The sequence below is a fragment of the Crocodylus porosus genome, unplaced genomic scaffold (assembly GCF_001723895.1).
Source record: "Crocodylus porosus isolate Cpor-Errol unplaced genomic scaffold, CroPor_comp1, whole genome shotgun sequence".
NCBI lineage: Eukaryota > Metazoa > Chordata > Crocodylia > Crocodylidae > Crocodylus > Crocodylus porosus.
The window spans coordinates 11137713-11156659 of NW_017728921.1; the positions used below are offsets into that span (position 1 = coordinate 11137713).

General features: G+C 44.0%; 1 protein-coding gene across 1 annotated transcript in view; it reads right to left on the bottom strand.

The window, feature by feature from the left end:
- The window catches only part of GALNT9 (polypeptide N-acetylgalactosaminyltransferase 9), a 234440-nt gene that overhangs the window by 100405 nt on the left and 115088 nt on the right, over positions 1-18947 (bottom strand). Inside the window, exon 6 of the mRNA XM_019538992.1 lies at positions 11294-11411. Coding sequence (XP_019394537.1) covers positions 11294-11411 — 118 coding nt within the window. The remainder of the gene's footprint in view (positions 1-11293; positions 11412-18947) is intronic.

Genomic DNA, 18947 nt, shown 5'->3' on the forward strand with positions numbered 1-18947 from the left:
TGAAAAGAACAGATTTCATTCCAGTGTGACAGGTGGCTTTGGATGCCAAGTTTCAAGCACACTGAAAACCAAGGGTGTTCCTTGTAGATGATATCCTGACATGTAAAAGAGATTAATATGAAAATGGTATACGGGGAGGCCAAAGAATCAGAGGATGCTAAACCTATTCCTCCACTAAGAGAAACTACTCATCATTTTGCTAAAGGACATTTTATTCAATGAACTCCAAACAAGATCCACATTCTTGTTGCTATAGGTGGGATTCAACCTACCGGTGATTTTTTTTTATTTTATTTTTTGTTGTATCAGATTTTTTTGTATCAGATTGTGATGGCTGTTTTAAAATTGAGGATAACTATAACCTTGAACTGCAAACAATGTTTTCATCAGAACCTACTGATACACTTTATACAATGGTGTTCTAGCATGAAATTACCAGAAAGCTACAGGGCCAGAGCTTGTGAATAACATTATAACCACGCTCTAAAGTGGGAGCATTGGAAATGGCCAGATGCTCTTTTCTGAGCTACTTGGCTTCAACATCACATCATGCTCCATGGAGTGTAACATTTTATGTTACAAACTCTTTCATGTACCAGACCATTATAAAAGCAGGAAGCTGGAAATTTCAGAAATAGATCAACAGCAAAAAGAGCTGTAGAAGGAAAACGCTCCCTTCCGTAAGCCTTCGCTCCTACCATCTCAACACTTCTGTGCAGATTGAATCTGATGGAGGTAGCTCTGTGGTGGCAGGTCTGAACTAAAAAGAACGGGAGAACTGCAAAGAAATTGTGTGTGGCAACAGTTCAGAGGTTTCAAGAATTTGCACTTGGCCTCTGGACCAGAATTGGGGTGGATGAGCTAGAACAGGTAAAAAATGTTGTGGGGCAAGATTTTCTGTTTTTCCATCAAAATCAACACGTTCTACAGGAATGTGTCAATTTTAATAACTTCCATCTCAAATCTGCCTGGTTTCCTGCTATCTCATTCATTTCTGCCAGAGGCAATTCAGGGCCCCTAGTCTACTTGTTCCCTATTGACTCGCTGGGCAAAAGTTTTTCTCTCAACTTTTTCAATTTTGCTTCAGAACCGTTTTTTTTTTTCAGAATGTTCCTACTGTGGAAAATAGCAACATTTCTCCTCCCTTCCCAAAATGGAATGATTTTTCCTCCTTCCAATTTCTAAAAGTCCCATGGAAAGGAAATCCTGAGTTTTGACCAGATGTAGTAATAACTCTCCAATTGATCCTCACTGCTGTGCAAGCCCTGGCTCAAACTCTAAACCATATTCTGTACTGGAGGCAAGTGAAGGGGGCCTTGCAGACAGCAGGTAAGCTCGAGGCAAGTGAAGGGGGCCTGGCTTCAGGGTAACTGGGTTTTTATACTGACTGAGAAACTGATAGCCTGGACTCAAAGCACCCTTGAGCGGTTCAGTTCTCCGCCGCCCAGGCTGTCCCATAGAACTGAATTGGTAAGTTGTATTGGTAAATTGGTATTGGTAAGCCGTAGCACTGTAGCATTACAAGCATTGGGTGGGGGGGAGAATTGCATCTCTGGTGTATGATATTCAAGCTGAAAAAATACTGGGTATCATTTGCCTTTATTGCAGTTTGGTTTTGCAATTGGGTGAGGAAAAGTCAAATACCAACTAATAATTACCCTAGTGATTGTGTTCTCTGAACACAGCCAAATAGGATAAGGTGACCTGTGCTATATAACAACTCTAAGCTAAAGAGTGGGGAGAGGGAAAGGGTAACTTTTGCTGATAATATGTGCCATACCTGTGTGTTTGAAAAAAGGCTTTCTGGATTTTGTTCTTTAGTATCCAAAATTATGCTATTATCCATGCTGTGTATAATCCCTCGGAGGAACAAGTCATTTAATGCTGAGCATGAAAAAGGCCACTTCTATTTAAAGCACCAAAAAAATTAGCCACCAGTGAGATATTTAATTAACCTCTTGGTGAGTCATTTTAATTGGTTTACGCATATAAGGGAAGCAGCGTGGCTGAGGAGTTCGATCACTGGCCTAAGGCTCGGAAGAACTGGGATTTCCTCCTGGCTCTTGCACTGGCCTCATTGCTGACCTTGAGTACGTCACTTGAGTTCTCTGTTTCTCTATCTGTGAAATGGCCGAATGAGACTGACCTTGTAAGCCAAATGCAGCTTAGCTTAGGCAATGGTTGGATTGTTAAAACACCAGATCAGGACCTGGCCTACAACTTCCTGCAGCAGATGATCACTTATCCTTGTGCTCGTGAATTCTAATTGAGGACATTTTTTACATTTGATTATGAATTATTATTGCATTGCTATTTCTATTGTATCAGGGCATAGAAGAGCTAAAATAATGACCCTGAGGTGTCAGAGCCATTGCAAATCCTGAGCTAGAGAGTGTACCTCCCAGAGAGCTTGCAGAATAAATTAACAAAGTAGACAAAAGGTGGTGGAAGCGGGGAACTGGCATAGAGAGAGGAGAGAACTGGCTCAAGATTACCCAGCAGGCCAGTGGCAGAGCTGAGAATAAAAATCACCTTATCTGAGGCCCAGCCCTGAGCACAGGGCCATGCAGCCTTCCTGAGTGTTTAAAGGCTCATGCTTTCTATGTGCAGAGCATTTCTTAAAATACGTGCAGAAGCACCAGGTTTGATGCCCTCGCCCTGGGTGCAGACGAGTGCAAGACTAAACCATTTTAAAAGCATGTGGGGTGGGACTTGCCACTCGGAAGTATGTGTCGGCCGAATCCGTTCGGTTCTGTAACAGCTTCGTCTGCCAACGTGTCTGCTCATCTTGGAGCTGAGTCGTTGCAGCAGTACACCTGAATGAACCAGGTTTATGATTACCATTGCTTGGCTTCCTCTTGGAGTGGAATATGGCAGATGGACAAAACAGTTACATCTTTCAAGCACGGTGATTTTAAAGCTCTTTTAGTGTTCATCCATCTCCACCCTCTTGTGGGTTACTACGTTGCTCCCCAGAGCCAGTGGGTTTGATAGTAAGCGAATGCACTACGGTAAAGCTGAAACCAAGCGGTGTCTGTTGACTCCAGCTGGGGACCTGGATTCATGTGATTTACTTGTGGAATAAAGCGATATCCAGTATACACCAGAATATTGGAACAAACCTTAAATCTGGGGTAAGCGCAGTAATTCAGGCTTTGCTGATACTGTTCCTTGAGCTTTGTGTCCCTCTCTCAGTCCAGGATTGTCTCAGGTCTCCTTCCTCATTTCCCTACCTTGGGATCCAGAAATGAATTTCAGCTCTGCTGTTTTTAGCTTAGTGCTCAGACTACACGGTGAGTCCGGGTGTACCCAGCTCCTCATTGTTGTAGTGACTGTGATTAAATTTCACGCACCGATTCAGCGCGCTGCTTTTTGAGTTTTCTTTCTTTTCCCCGCCAAGCCCAAATGTGTCATTTTCCACATTGATTGGATCTCCTCCTGAGGACAAAGCCCATTTCTGATGAGCAGTGAATGAGTAAGATGTTGTAATGATCTGTTTGCAGCAACAAGGAGAAAATATCCCTGGGTGCATGCAGGCATTAAAAAAATTCCCGAAGTGGTTCAGATTGCGACATGCATGCAAGGTCATTGACGCAAAGCCACAAAAGCAAGTGAGTGCCATCAACCCTCTTATCTTTCTCCCCTGGGCACACATCTTCACAATTTTCCAAAGGGGTCTTCCATTCCCTTCCCAATGTGGTCAGTTGTCGACATTTGGTTGGTGTTTTTTACTAAAGGAACATCGCCCTTCTGCAACCAAATGCATCTATTTCTTTTCCTTTGCAGGCATGTTTATAATTCGCCACAAATAATTACAACATAAATTCCAAAGTCCTCAACAGCATTGTCCCAGTTGCAAGGGATGTAATATATACAAGATTTAAAGTTATCTACTGCACGCTTAAGTGATGGTTACTGGGTAGGGATAGGGAACTCCATGAAATTTCCCTTGCAGTGCTTCTTCTAAACTTGCTCATCATAGGGTTGAGTTTCATCGGCACCTTCTCTGACTCTAAAACACTCCTATTGTTTTTCTATAACATAGCACGCTGCATGGGGGGGGGGGCTCTTCCACAAGTCCCCCCAACCCCCCACTCTGGCCCCCAACCTGGGCCAGCTCTGGCTCTTTAAGAAAAAAATAAACAAACAAGAAAGCCCCTGCACTCACCACTCCTGCTGGTGGGGGGCGATCCCCGCTGCCCACCGCACCATGTGGGGGGCTCTGCATGAGCCCCCCAAAGCCCCAAGGCTGCTGCAGGTGAATGCGGGGCTTTTCTCTGGGGTTTTTTTTAGTTAAAGGTCTGGAGCTGGCCCTAGCAGGGCACCCATGGGGGGCTGGGGGAGTCAGGGGGTTGGAGGGGCTCATGCAGAGCCCCCCATGCAGCATGAGGCAGTGGGGGGCAGTGGGGATTGCCCCCTGCCCAGCAGCACCCGGTGAGTACCGGGGCTTTTCTTTAAAGTGCCGGGAGCTGGAGCGGGGCAGCCATGTGGGGGCTGGGGGAGAGGGCAGGGGTACCCCCATGGTCCCCGCCCCCAGCACCTCTTCCCCACACTTAGTACTTACCAGCTCAGAGTCTGGCTGCAGCTCCCTGCTGCAGCCACCAGGGACTTCCCAAATCATCAAAGCTCTTCTAATCTTTTCTGAAGATTCGGAGACTTTTAAATCGATTCGGACCTTTTAATTGGTCCCCGATATGATTCAGATTCGGAGATTCAGCCACCAAATCAGGCCGAATCTCCTCCAAATCAAATCGCCATCCGAAGCTTTTCACAGCCCTACTATACACCCATACAGCATTATTAGTCATAATGTTAACCAGACACAGGTAATGGCTATTTTAGAAGCATGCTAATACTAATTAAGTCCTTGAAAACAAACTCACTTAGGCCTGGTAAAGGTACTAACTAAGCTTTCTAAAGTATATTCCATCTTCACTGAGAGCAGTCTTACAAGATTTAGGCCATGGTGTGAAAAAAAACTAGCAGATGTGACATGACCAGGACCACTCATGTGCATAATGCCAAGCTTGTACTCCATCATCAACCCCTTACAGCACAGTGGAGATTAATGAGTATTTTCTTATTGCTCTGGCTCTACTATGAAGCCCCACTACATCTAAGAAGATGTACAATTCTTCACATAAGCCATTTTGTTTTGTTTAGTAATACCTGCCCCCATTGGCCCCACAGGACCTGGCCACTGATCGGGGGGATTGTGGTGCTGCCCATGATGGAGCTAAGTGGGCACTAGTCATGGTGCCTCAGTACACTGCAGCTGGTTTTTCTTGTTCCCTTACTTACCTAGCAGTGTTGTTTCAGACAATGCAAGCTGAGGAACTCATTCCTTTACCCCCTTCACCATAAGCAGCCCCAATGTGCTGGAGCGGACAATCATGGGCATAAAAGCTATAGTTACTCAGACAGGCAGCGGCCCTTAATTGTTAAGGGCTCCCCCTGGGACATCTTGCTGGTGCTGGATTTTTCCAGAGGGCAGATGCACAGCACTTTAATATAAAGTATATCCCTGTGAAGCATCTCAAACCAGGGAAGCCATTAGTCTTCTGGGCACCACCTCAGCTAAAACCTTTCATCTACCAGTACTGTTTCTCTTTGATTAACACACAATACTATTTAAAAAAATCCCTATGAATTTGGTTTATCCAGGCTATAATCTAAAAGAGAAAACAGGAAGATTTGCCCCCAGCTGTCAATCTGGCAGCACATTTATTATTTGCTTGGTTGGTTTTTTTAAATGGCGGTCACATAGTTTCATTTAAACGGTGGCATCCTTTAAAATAAATGACGACTCTGCTCCCACCCACCCTAGCTGAAGACGAGTGCAAAATAAGAAGAGCAACAACTTGTTTGCCTTATCGCTGGAGACCTGGTATAAGATGACAGATCTTTGCTGTGATGATTAATGGCTCTGCTATAAAAAGATGGATCATAAACTCCTTGTATTAGGTCAAATCATAAACTAGGCTTTTAAAGTTTATATGATCCCTTTCTAAACAATCAAAGGTATTTGTGGCTCCCACTAATAAGGAAACTTATATGAGGCTTGTAAACTACTCAGTTCCCTAGTGAGTTGCCAAATAAATAACTACAGTCCATTATAACTATTCCCAAGTCTATTGGGGCATACCCATGTATGGTTTCATAACTGTAGACTATTACATAGAATTACCTGAATTCTCATCCTTTTTTCACATTTGTTTCAAATACAAAGGCTTTGAGCAATGGCTATGTATTGCCACATCTCACACAAGTCACCATTTGGATACTGCAAGACTTCCAAGGCCAAATTGCACCCCCAGACCTGCAGTGTATGAAGCACACTGTGTCTCCATGAGAAGGGTTGATACTGGAGCAAATACTATCTTTTAGCATGGTACTACCATCTGAATGCTACCTCCTCTCCGACCAGCTCTTCAGACTTTAATATGAGGAAGCTGGGGCTAGAGCCCTGCTTTCTCTTTCTTTCATCCCCATCCCCTTCAGGTGGGAGTGGGAGGCATTAGGCAGCAGAATAGTGCATTTATACCTGGCTGTGCAAAGGATACAGTGTGTGTCTTGTGGGGAGGGGAAGGCCTTTCCCACTCACATGAGGGCTAGCTGCAGCCATCTATTGTTAAGGCCAAAATCTACTTTTGCATACTCACAGACTGCTCAAGTCAACTTCAATGGCAGTCTTACAAGCATATGCAGGAGCAGAATTCAGCCCTAAATTCAACAGTTTTCTGTTGAACTTGAAAAACAGGGGTCAGGAAGAGATTATATAGTCAACAGAGATAAATGCCTTTCTTCCTTTCACAGAACCACGCTTATTTTGGAGGGTGGCCAGAATTCTTCCCCCCTCAAAACAGGACTACACCAGCCTTACAGACACCGATGGGGTTCACTTGTGGAGTTGCTCAATTAATGGACTCCCCTGGTTCCTGCCAACCACTGGGAAAAATGCAGAGTTTCTCACAAGAAACTGAGAGTGAACAAGACATTCATTCCAAGCGTCCACAGCAGGTATGAAAACTGAATAGCTCTGATCAGCTGGCTGGGGGCATTATACAGTCTAGGCACTAGTACCTCGAAACAGGAAATCACTTAAGATAGCTATTTACAAATCCCCACCTATGGATACTCTATGGGGAAAATCCATTAGTGAGCAACACAAGATAATATTTTTAATAAATTATATATTTAAGGAGGATTAGTTGGATTATCAAATGGTATCCTATTCAAATCAGGATCATTAGTTGTGCTGGCTTTCCCAATTCCACTTTATTAAAATAATTTAAATTAAGGTTCTTTAGACATAACAATCTAACTCCGGCACTCCAAACTTAATCCCTTCTCTTTTCATGTTACCATAGCACTAGTTTGCAAAGCAGTTTAAAGGATTATTTTTTATTTATTTTTTAAAAAACCCCCACTGGTTTCTACAGAACTTACCTTTCTCCTGTCCACCCACATGTAGTGATTACCAAGTTCAAAAAACAAAGACGTACAGGAATGAGAAGAACTAAAACAACAAACTTTAACTGTGGACCAGTAGGCACCCTCCACAGACCCTTTGTCTGGATCTAACCAACTAGCTAGCTAGCTAGCAGCTCTCTAACTGAGCGACCATCTCCCAGTTCCCTCAGTCTCCTGATACGGAGCATCACTAAATTATAACTTCTATCACTACACCACCATTTGTAGTTATTGTACTCAACTCTTTTATTGGTTTATTGGCTTGTTTTTCTGCTTCTCTGTGTTCCCCTTCTTCACTTCTTTTTCTCTGCCTAAAATCTCCTAACTTATATTATGATCATCCTTTCCCCTACTCCTGCAGGTATGCAGGAGCAGGGGAAAGCAGGCTTCCTCCTGTCTCTGCATGGACTTTACACACACAGAGCACAATGCAGTACTGCCTTGCCATATATCTTGGTGTATTCCTTAAAGTTCCAGCTGTCATGTCATTACACAGGAATTTCCACTTTAAATTTCCACTGTTTGAAGTGAACAGTAAACTTTAAGCTCCCACTGATCAGGTACACCCTGATCAAAAAGCAAAAGAAGACTCACTGATACTTTTTTTCATAATCAGGGTTTTTGGAGCCCAAGCTCCAGTCTTTACAACTTGTGCTTGGCTGTGCTGCGAGGCCCAGCTAGTTTTGAACATCTTGATCTTAAAGCAGCAATGGCCAAACTAGAAGTCAGGACCCTTATGTGTAGGGTCATGAGTCCGAGACTTGTTCAACAATTACCTTGCCTGGGTTCAGACTGCAAGTAGGGTCATGTATTGCTCTGGCAACTGGAAGCTGGGTCACAAGCCCTGAAATAGGGCCATAGCCCTCCAAAAAGCAGACCTCTGCCCCCAAAATTTCATTTTCCTGAGGTGCTACAGACCAGTAAGTCCTACTGAAGTCAACAGGATCTGCATGGGTTCCATCAACCCTAGAAATAAGGAGCCTCCTAAGATCCTAGAAGCCTGGCACCCAAAATTAGAAGGCAAGACAGTAGCCTAATGGGGTATGTCTGGAGTCATACCAGTCTGAAACAGAAAGAGGAACAGGACACATCTCCAGATATCAAATCATATGCTTGCACCACCTCACCAGGCCTCCTCCTCTATATCTGTATATAGTTCCAGGAACAAATCCCATCTAAACATCACATGCATATTTAGTAACTATTAGGTTCTTTTGGACTCATCTGAGCAAGTTGCAAGGATGCAAGACAGAAACTGCGAACCTACTAGTGCACGTTCTCTTCCTTGGCTCTTGCAGTACCTTGCTGTATGGCCCTGGGCAGACATTTATTTTGAACTGAGTTTTCTCATTTTCAAGATGGCTATAACAGAAGTCAGCACACAGAGGGCTGCCATGAGGGCATCCAACACTTTGCAATCCTGGAGTGAAAGACCCTTTGAAAATTCAATTTAATACCTAAACTGAGAGAAGATCCCATATGATCCCTATGGTACAATTTCGTAACAGCTCCAAAACATGCTAGAAGGCATTGTGTTGATAATTGCACATTAACAGATCCATACTGTGTTATTTCTTAACACCATAAAGCCAGATGAAAATATAGATTAGCAGATCTATACTATAGATTGAATTAATGTTTTATGTTAATGATCTGAGACCGAAAATATCTACATGCTCCTATATAGTTACAGCACTCTTCAAATGTCACAGCAGGATTAACCACCCTATTCAGGGCAAATACAGACACCTACCAGGGGCTGAGCACTTTAAAACTCCCTGTAACTCCACATACTTCTGATACTCCAGAACTTCTGATATCCCAGGTTCTCTCCACCCCTGAATCTGCAGTGACTACCTTTTCATAATCCTATTAAATCCCTTTTCTCTGTTTACCAAGAGTCCTAATCACACATTGCAAATTCTTCTCATATAAGGAAGAACGACAGTTTTCAGATTCCTTATGAGGCTTATTCATCAGCTACTCAAGAGTTTTGCTAGGGCGTTCAATCTGTTCTTGAAGCAGCCATGTGGAAAAGGTTTCAAACAGCTCAAAGCCCTGCACAATGATAAAGGAAAGCTGAGGAGCTCACACAATCCTGGTAATAGCCTGACCCTCTTAAGGAAAATAGAATGATTTGTGGCAGCAGTTTTCCTGCCCCATGCCTAAGTTCAGTACCTCCCCAAACCATTGGTAGCCTAGTCACATAGTCCCATTAAGAAAACCCATTCCTCCTATGCTGCAATAATAAACATACACAAATATGTGCAAACCAATTCCTGTCACAATGACCTTCTCCCCAAGTCCATTAATGTGAAGGGGCTTGCATTCATAGGCACCAACTCTGTGCGTGCTCTGGGGCTCAAGTACCCACCAAAAAGAATTAGCAGGTGCTTAGCCCCTGGGAGCCACATTGGGCGAGCTGGGTTGTAGTAACGCAGTGCCGCTTCCAAGCACGTGTAGGGTTCAGCCTGGGAAGGCAAAAAATTTTTTTTAAAAATAAAAAAAGCACCCACAAACAAAAATCAAAGTTGCTTGTATTTATTTCATATAGTAGAGCTGGATCACAGATGGGTTCATTTGATGCCCAGTGTTTCAGCAGGAGCAGAATACACCCTTTAATGGGCACATTACATGTCCTGAGGACAAGTTAGCTTGAGACATGGGATAAAAGGAGAGGAAAATTTTGTTAAAGAAATGTGAAATGGCTTACTTCTCTATGGGTCCTGGGGACGCTTTTGACTTCCATGGAGCTTCTTGGAACCGATTGGGGCAAAGGAGCATACTGTATTAATCCTGCTAGAGGCATTGAGGAGTTACTGCTAACAGACCCTGCCCTTAACTACTACCTCTACATTTTGCAACATCCCAAGAACAAGGCTTATTTTGGGCCTTCCTCACTCTCCCTACAGTGATGCTTTTCATGCAAATATTTCCCAGTTAGCACTAACTCTCAGGTACAAATCTTCAGCCCAGAACACAGCCTGAGTAGTTAGGCTGGGGGAGTAAGGGGAAAAGAATGGAAATGAATGAATGAATGAATGAATCAGAGGAAATGAATGAATTCACTCTATGCCAAGCCACTGAGCCCTGAGAGCTGAGCAGATCTTGTAGAGCATGACGGTGGTGGATACTGAGCAGGGAAGTGAACAATGAGATCCTCAAAGCAGTGGATCCTACAGTCTCACCTCCGGTGCACTGGTCAGTAAGGACGTGCTATAGAGGTGAGCTCTCACCACTGCAGAACTGGCCACTCTCCCTAAATCCTGCTGCTTTGTACAGTGGAAGCAGTCTGGATCTATTTGCAAGGGAGTCTCTGTAGCCACGTGGCTGGGACATGACCAGCCATTACTGGAAAGGAGGCCACTGGTGGTTTAAAAGGGCACATGCCATTAGATGTGGTGGGAAAAGTGTTACGATGCAGGATATCAGATTAGAGGAGCATAATAGTTTGGCCTTTGAATTTCTAGGGGAATAAGACAGCCTGCATCAAAGATAAGTGCTACATGGACTGGACAGAATGGTCAAATGAAGTACAAGCTCCATTGAAACCAGTGCAGCTACATTGTTATAGGTGGGGATCTGTCTCCTTGAGCTCAACCCAACTGCAGAATAAACAATATTTCCGAACTGCATGAATTTGCTCAGCGTTAGCAGAGGCATGAACATTCACTTGTCTTGGCTGCTCATAGATGCTTTTGAGACCAATTTACATTCTGTACAATACCAGCTGCCTCTTGGTAGTAGACTGAAAGCTGGAAGGCAGCGCCCCTTCCCCCCCCGCACTTGAGTATTACATGAAGTCTAGTTGGCTACTCACCCGCATGCCCAGTTCAATATTTTCTCCCCCGTAGACTTCCATTCCAGGGTCAAGCAGACCAATCTCACCAAAGTACTCCCGGTTCACCACAAACGAACACCCAATCATTGCTGGGGTCCTGGGCAGAACAAGAGGAATGGGGGGAAAAAAAAGTGCTTAATATGTAATGGAGCTCACACATTACTGCAAAGCTGTGTTTTCAGGTGAAAATCACTGTCCAGAGAGCCAGCACAAAAATCCCAATGCACACCCTTTGAGGGATTAAGGGCACAGTCCAGAAATGTGTGCGCTTAATTTTAAGCCTAGGTAGTACCTGTTCATGCCAAATGGCTTTTGATGGCCCAAAGTAATAAGGGATCAATAAGCCTTTTGCAAGCCCTTTGTGCAGGGGTGAATTTCAGCTGTGGCAAACTTGTTCCCTGATGAAAAATAAATTACTTCAGTAGTGTGAATTTTTAGAAAAGGGAAAAAAAAGTCACCAGGAAGAGAGAAAACACTCCTAATTCTGTGTCTTCAAGAGATCAAAGGCTTACAAGCGACCCCAGAGCTGGATCTGAAACTGGTAGGAAAAAGCAACTTAATTCTCCTTTTAAAAGATGTGCCAAACATATCAAAGCTCTTGGAAGTTTCTGTAAAAGCCACCTGCTACTTACAGCCCACTAGAACTCCTCTTTTTTCCTCCTTCATGAAAGATTCATGTCTACCCTGAAACTTGCTGCATTGCACAGTGATGTTGGGTTTTTAATCCCCTCCCCTCAAAAATATATGGCCCAGTTGCATTAAAATATATGAAGTCACAATCAACTTCATATTTTCATAGCATTTCATTGAAGGGAGGCAGGGTGATCTAATGGATGAAGAAGTGGTTCAGGTCTCAGCAAACCATGCTTCCATTCTCTTTCTCTGCCACTGACATAGTGGGAGACCTCATACAAATCAATGTTTACCTGTAAAGTAGGGAGAATATTAGGGATGCCGACAGGTGCTTTGCTTTTTTGTACAATGCTTCAGGATCTGCTGATGAACAGTTCCATGTAACAGTTGGTGTTACTATTATTATACAATTATATTATAAATACAACATCATGAATACAGTGGGAATAAGACAATTGCATTAGAAAAAGTAGGGCAGGTCAACCAAGATCGTCAGGAGTATGGAGCAGCTGCCATAACAGGAGAGACTCAAAGGACTAGGACTTTTCAGTTTTGAAAGAAGGTGGCAGCGGTGGGATACGATAGAGGTTTCATAAAATTATGAAACTGTCTTGGACAAAATTAGTAGTGAACTGTTATTCACCAAATCCCCAAATACACCAACTAGGGGACACCCACTCAAATCAGTAGGAAACTGGTTTAAAACTAACAAGAGAAAACACTTTTTTATAGCACATAGTCAACTTGTGGCACTCATTACCACAGGAGGTTGTAGAGGCAGCTTAAAAAAAGGACCAGTCATAATCATGACGGATATATCCTTTAATAGTTGTTAAGCAGGACAGTCAGGGATGTAACCTCTGGCATCTCCAAACCAAGGATGACAGATGCCAGGGAGGGTATGACAGGGGATAGATCACTAGCTCCATGGAGGTCAGATAGATCACTCTTGCTATATCCTGTTCACAAGCTCTCCCACTAAAGCATCCGCCTCTGTCGCTTATGGAGACAGGATCCTGGGCTAGATGGATCATTTGTCTGACCCAGTATGGCACTCCTAATGTTCTTATGCATATTTACCATCATCTGCCACAAACTTTGCTAGCATCATTTTACAATAGTACACTTGCTCCTTAAAAAAGGTGGCAGAAATTAAATCAGAGCGTGAGGGAGCATCTGTGCTACTGGCGCTTTTAGAAAAGAAGACTCCACATTGTGTGGCCACGTGATCACAAGCAAGTCATCCCCTTGCCCAACTGTGTATCTACAAATGGCACTACAGTCGAGTTGTACTGCCTGTTTGAGGGGGCCAGCAGATCTGCAAATGTCCATCTTAGCCTTAAACACACACATTGATGACAAGCAATAGGATGGCATAAAAAAATAAATGTTTGCGTGGTGATTCAATTTACTCCTTCATTAGACCTTGGCTGCAAAACTCATACTACTAAAATTGTAATACTGTGTTTGATTTTTAATACTGGGTTTTTATCAGTGATATGACATTTCCCCAATGTGCAACAAGCATCTCTTTTGCTAGGGCTTCTTTCTTTTTCTTTTTTTTAAATAATAGAAATTGCATAGAGGTCGGATGGAGTGGAAACCTGAGTCCCCCACCAAGAGGCTTGTAATGATTTTATTATTAATGCTCAAAGTCCCCAAATAATTTAAAACAAAAAAAAATGCATCAAGATCAACTGGCTCACCATTTAGATTGCATCTCAGGTACTTGTGTGTACCCTATGAGGAGTTCCACTGATTGCATCAGGGCTCTATAAAAATCATTTTCATGTCTGGGACCTTCATAGGGAAAACACTGGCTGCAAAATCCTTTCAGAAACACAGAGCTTGGGGGCAAAGCTCAGATTATGAACTATGTTCTTGCTCCCTTTGAGATCAATGGGAGTTCAGCCATTAAGTAGAGCACTATTCCCAGGGGCCCAATCTGGCTGGCCAGGCTCTGGTTTTAGGTGGCACACCCTGCAGTCACATGCACCACCCACTTTTCTTTCAAACTTTTTTGGGGGTTTTTTAAAAAGATATTGGGATTTCCTGGTATCTAATTTTGGCTCCATGCTGAAAATATGCAGCACAGAGAACCTTTTCACATGTGTCACGTGCATTTTGCAGCACCTCAAAAGCCTTTGAGGCACCACAAAGTGCCTGGCTGCACTTGTCTGGATGTGCCCAGTAGGTTTCAGTCAGGTGTAAAGGCCATGCCTGATAGAGTGGATGGCATTTTCTCTATGGTCTAGGCATTAGATACTATCTATGCAGACTAAGACAGAAAATGAAAAAAAGACTGAAATGTATCCTTACAACATTTCATTACAGTGACCCCAAAACCCCCTACTTTCTTTATTGGCTGGTTCTAAAGCATTAGCTCATTTTCACCAGGTAAATGTGAAATATTTCCCAAAAAAGGGAGAAAACCATGAAATATAACACACAACCAGGTGACATCTGAGTAATATATTTACCAGCTGATTTCATATGTAGGCAAAATTTCACCTAGAGTGGAAAAATCAATCCATATCTCACCCAGGTATTGATGGACCCCACTGGTAACAGCAGGCGGCCATGGTAATGGTATTATCACATTAGCGCCCTTTTCTCATCAGGAGTTCACTACCTAGATGGCAGGAGGTTAAAAAGCTTTAAACAAATGGCCAAGTATATGGATAGATAAAACAATTCTTCACCGCTGGGTTTGAAACATATCTAACATTCAAGACGACAGCCTGACCTATGGAAGGAACTATTTGGTGCCCTTGAAAAGGTTCATTTGCTGAAGCACTGCTATTACTTATCTATAATGGACTCTGTTGAAACACTCACATTACTGGTACAGCTTCAGCTGGCTCGCTCTCTCTCCCTTTCTTCATTTGCTAGACATTGCAACCTCTCACATTATTACATGGCTATACTACACTGCACACCGTCCCGCTGATGTTTTGTCTGCATAATTGAAAAAGGCAGCTGTTGATAGAAACACATTTGATCGGCACTGTTTTCTGACAAAGAGACTGAAATGGCTTGATTAACTCCTGAATGCCACGTCCTCAGCCTCAAACACAGTCCAGGAAACGGGTCCTAAGGCAGCAAGGAGAAACAGAGCACGGAAGAACTCGATAGATGAAAACAAGCATTTTGCATCTGCCAATGAATTTGGTTTGAAATTGGAGAAACCATTAGCCTACAGGGACAATATGAAAAGGAAATGCCAGGTTCATAGTGCATTTCCTGCTAGAACCACCTCCAGCTGAAAGCTTGATAGCCAAGACCATTGGCAGTGGCTAGTGAATTGGAGGGTGTTTCCATTTCCAGGTATCCAACTTGAGACAGCTGTGGAGACCTCTAAGAAAATCCAAAGTGGCTCAAGAAGCATTTCTGGCAAGTCAGTGGGTGACACTTTCCCCTCGATATAGCACTGAGCAAACATGCCACAGGATGATCTCACCAGGTCTCTGCCTTGTCAGAAGCATTGGGCTGGGGTTCTCATCTCGACTCATTCTTTGATGGAGTTACGTTGGTTTAGGCCACTTAAGGATCTGGCCTATTTTTGGAGGTGAACTAAAACTAGAATTTCTGAATTCCAAAGTTGATTTTACAACAGTAGGAAAGTTAGTCCTGATTAAATTTCAATATGTCTAATCACAATACTCTTGCCTAAATATATGCTGTGGGTTTAATGATGTGCTTCAAGTCCTGTACCCAAACGTTTCACTGTGTTAGTATAAGGTTTTAATTGGTTGCTACATTCTCTCTCTCTCTCTCTCTCTCTCACACACACATTATGAAGCTGTACCAGTAAATGTGTTATTTTTATTTTTTACTCTATATATTTTTGGCTCATATGAAGACATTAGAGATGCTGGAGATTACATTAATAATAGGAAACCAACTTGGGGAAAATGGCATTTTTTCCCAAGATTCTGTATTTCCAGCCATAAAGCACGTGGCACAAGGAACTTCCTGTAGATTAATGAATGGCTGGAGGATTGATGGCCTGAAACTTTGCCCTTGGCCATTAACCTCTCAGGTCATTAATTCCTAAAGAAATGCCCCATGCTGAGGTGCTTGCTACAATGGTAATTTATATATTCTTTTAATTTATTGCTTCCCTGTGGGATAAAGCTGAATCTGGTCCCAGTCTGACTATACCTATTCGGAAACAATTTCTTGTCTGAGGTGGTATGTACGTGATGGAGGTGCTTTGGAAACGCTACAAGAATTAATTCAATATTGTCCACAGAAGGTGATTAGCTAGTGACCAACATTTTATTATCAATGTACTTAGAGGTTCAGAAGCACAAAGAGGGAGGGAGGAAAAAAAAGGTTGAGATGGACCAAAACCTGGAGGAGGTTATCGTTTTCATGGCTGTGAAACACAGCAGGTTAGTGTTTACTGGACAAGAACAAAATCCGTGCAACAGCAAGAAAACTCTCTCGGAAAACACCGAAACATTATGGAAGATACAAAATGTGTGAGTTTCGCTACTTCAGCCAAGCACGGTAATGCCATAGTAATCTGATGGAATTCTAGAATGGAGGAACATTTCGTGTGACATATAGACCAAAATCAGTAACTGAAGGACAATTATGGCTCCCAAAAGGACCTGTGAAAATGGTCCTACGATCGTGCCCTTATCTGCTACCTAATTCAGTCGCATGTTGTGAGTTTACTGAAAAAACTAAACTTCTATGAATGGCTGCACCATGCATCCACCACGGCTGCAGAAGAACAGTCTGAATTCCATTCCCTTCTTGCATGACACCTGATGGCCACGTCCAGACATGCATGGACGTTTGGTTCCCCGGGGGTGGCATAACTTGTGCCACCGCTAATTGTTCCTGGGGAATGCCCAGGACATATGTACCCTGGTGTGTGGCAGGTTATCCCGGGTGGGGTAGGGGAGGCTGCGGCCAGCACTGGGATGACCCCAGAAGCCTTACCTGGGGTCCTGGGGGCTCCTGAGCTGCAGCAGCAGTGATCCTGCCTTGCAGAGCCTGGCTGGCAGCAGAGCATGGCTTCTGCTACCCAGGCTCCAGCTTTGGGTGGTGCATGCTGCTGCCACATGTGCCACTCTGCCTTTTTTTTTCCCATGGGTTTCTTTGACCCCTGGATATCCAAAAAAACCCTCCGCACTGCTCCCTTGCATTGTGGAGAAGCACTGAACATGTGGTATGTGGTGCCACAGATGTGTCGGGATGCAGCTGATATGTAATATGAAAAATGGAGTCCAGTGGTTAGGACACTTGCCTCAGCCTTAAGAGAGCCAAGTTCCCACTCTCTTGTGGATTACTTTAGACAATTCACTTTATCTTTCTATGCCTCTCTGTGGATACCTATAGATGTGCTGCAGAGCTTCTCCAATACACTACAATACAGCGCATTGGAGCAGACTTAATTTCATAGATATCATAGACATTCGGGCTGGAAGGAACCTCAGAAGGTCATCGAGTCCAGCCCCCTTCCCAAGGGCAGGAAGTCAGCTGGGGTCATAGGATCCCAGCAAGATAAGCATCCAATTTTCTATTGAAGGTGTTCAATGTAGGTGCTTGAACCACCTCCGATGGCAGACTGTTCCAGACCTTGGGGGCTAGGACAGCAAAGAAATTCTTCCTTATGTCCAGCCTGAAACGGTCTTGTAGTAGTTTATGACCATTCGACCTCATCATCCCTTGGGGCGCTCTTGTGAACAAATGTTCCCCCAGATACTGGTGGTCATCCCTGATAAACTTATAGGTGGCCGTCAGATCACCCCTGAGCCTGTGCTTTTCCAAGCTAAAGAGTCCCATGGCTCTCAGCCTGTCATCGTAAGGTCTGTTTTCCTGACCTCTGATCATGCACGTGGCTCTCCTCTGGACTCTCTCAAGCTTCTCCACATCCTTTTTGAATTGTGGAGCCCAAAACTGGATGCAGTACTCGAGCTGCGGCCTCACCAAGGGGAGAATGACACCCCAGGATTTGTTTGAGAAGCATCTATGGATGCAAGCCAGCATTTTAGTCACTTTATTAGCTGCAGCATCGTATTGCAGGCTCATGTTAGTCTTGTGGACAATGATGACCCCCAACTCTCTTTCTTCCATAGTGCTAGCCAGCGTAGCACTGCCGAGCCTATAAGGGTGCTGTAGGTTTTTCCTCCCAAGGTGGAGAACCTTGCATTTTTCAGTGTTAAACACTATCAGGTTCTCGTCCGCCCATTTGCTGAGCCTGGATCACCTGCCTGTCTTCTGGTGTGGATACTTTGCCCCAGAGTTTGGTGTCATCGGTGAACGTGGCCAGTCTGCTTCTGACTCCAATGTCTGCATCATTAATGAAGATGTCGAACAGGGTATGGGTCTAAGGACAGAGCCTTGGGGGATCCCACTGGTCACAGGACACCATGACGATTGACTTCTGTTGATTACCACCCTCTGGGTCCGACCACGAAGCCAATTTCCCAGCCAGTGGATCATGGTGGACCCAAGGCCACAGTTGGCCAGTTTTGCTAAGAGGTGATCATGGGATACCAGATCAAAGGCTTTTCTGAAGTCAAGATGCATGACATCAATCTCTTCTCCCTTGTCCAGGTGATAGGTTACCTAGTCGTAAAAGGAAATGAGATTGGTCAAGCAAGACCTACCTGCGACAAATCCATGCGGGCTATCCCTCAGGATGTTGGCCTCGGCCAGTCCATTAAGGATGGCCTCTTTAATAAACTTTTCTAAGACCTTCCCTGGGATAGAAGTCAGGTTGATGGGCCTGTAGTTTGCCAGATCCACTTTCCTCCCTTTCTTGAAGATTGGCATCACATTGGACTTCTTCCAGTCTTCGGGCACTACACCAGAGCACCAGGAGTACTCCAAGATCCAAGCCAGAGGCTGGGCTATGACGCTCGCCAGCTCCTTGAGTACCCTGGGGTGCAGATTGTCAGAGCCGGCTGACTTGAAGGTATCCAGCTTCTCAAGGTGTTCCTTCACGAGGTCAGTATTGATGGAGGGCAGAGGATCTCCC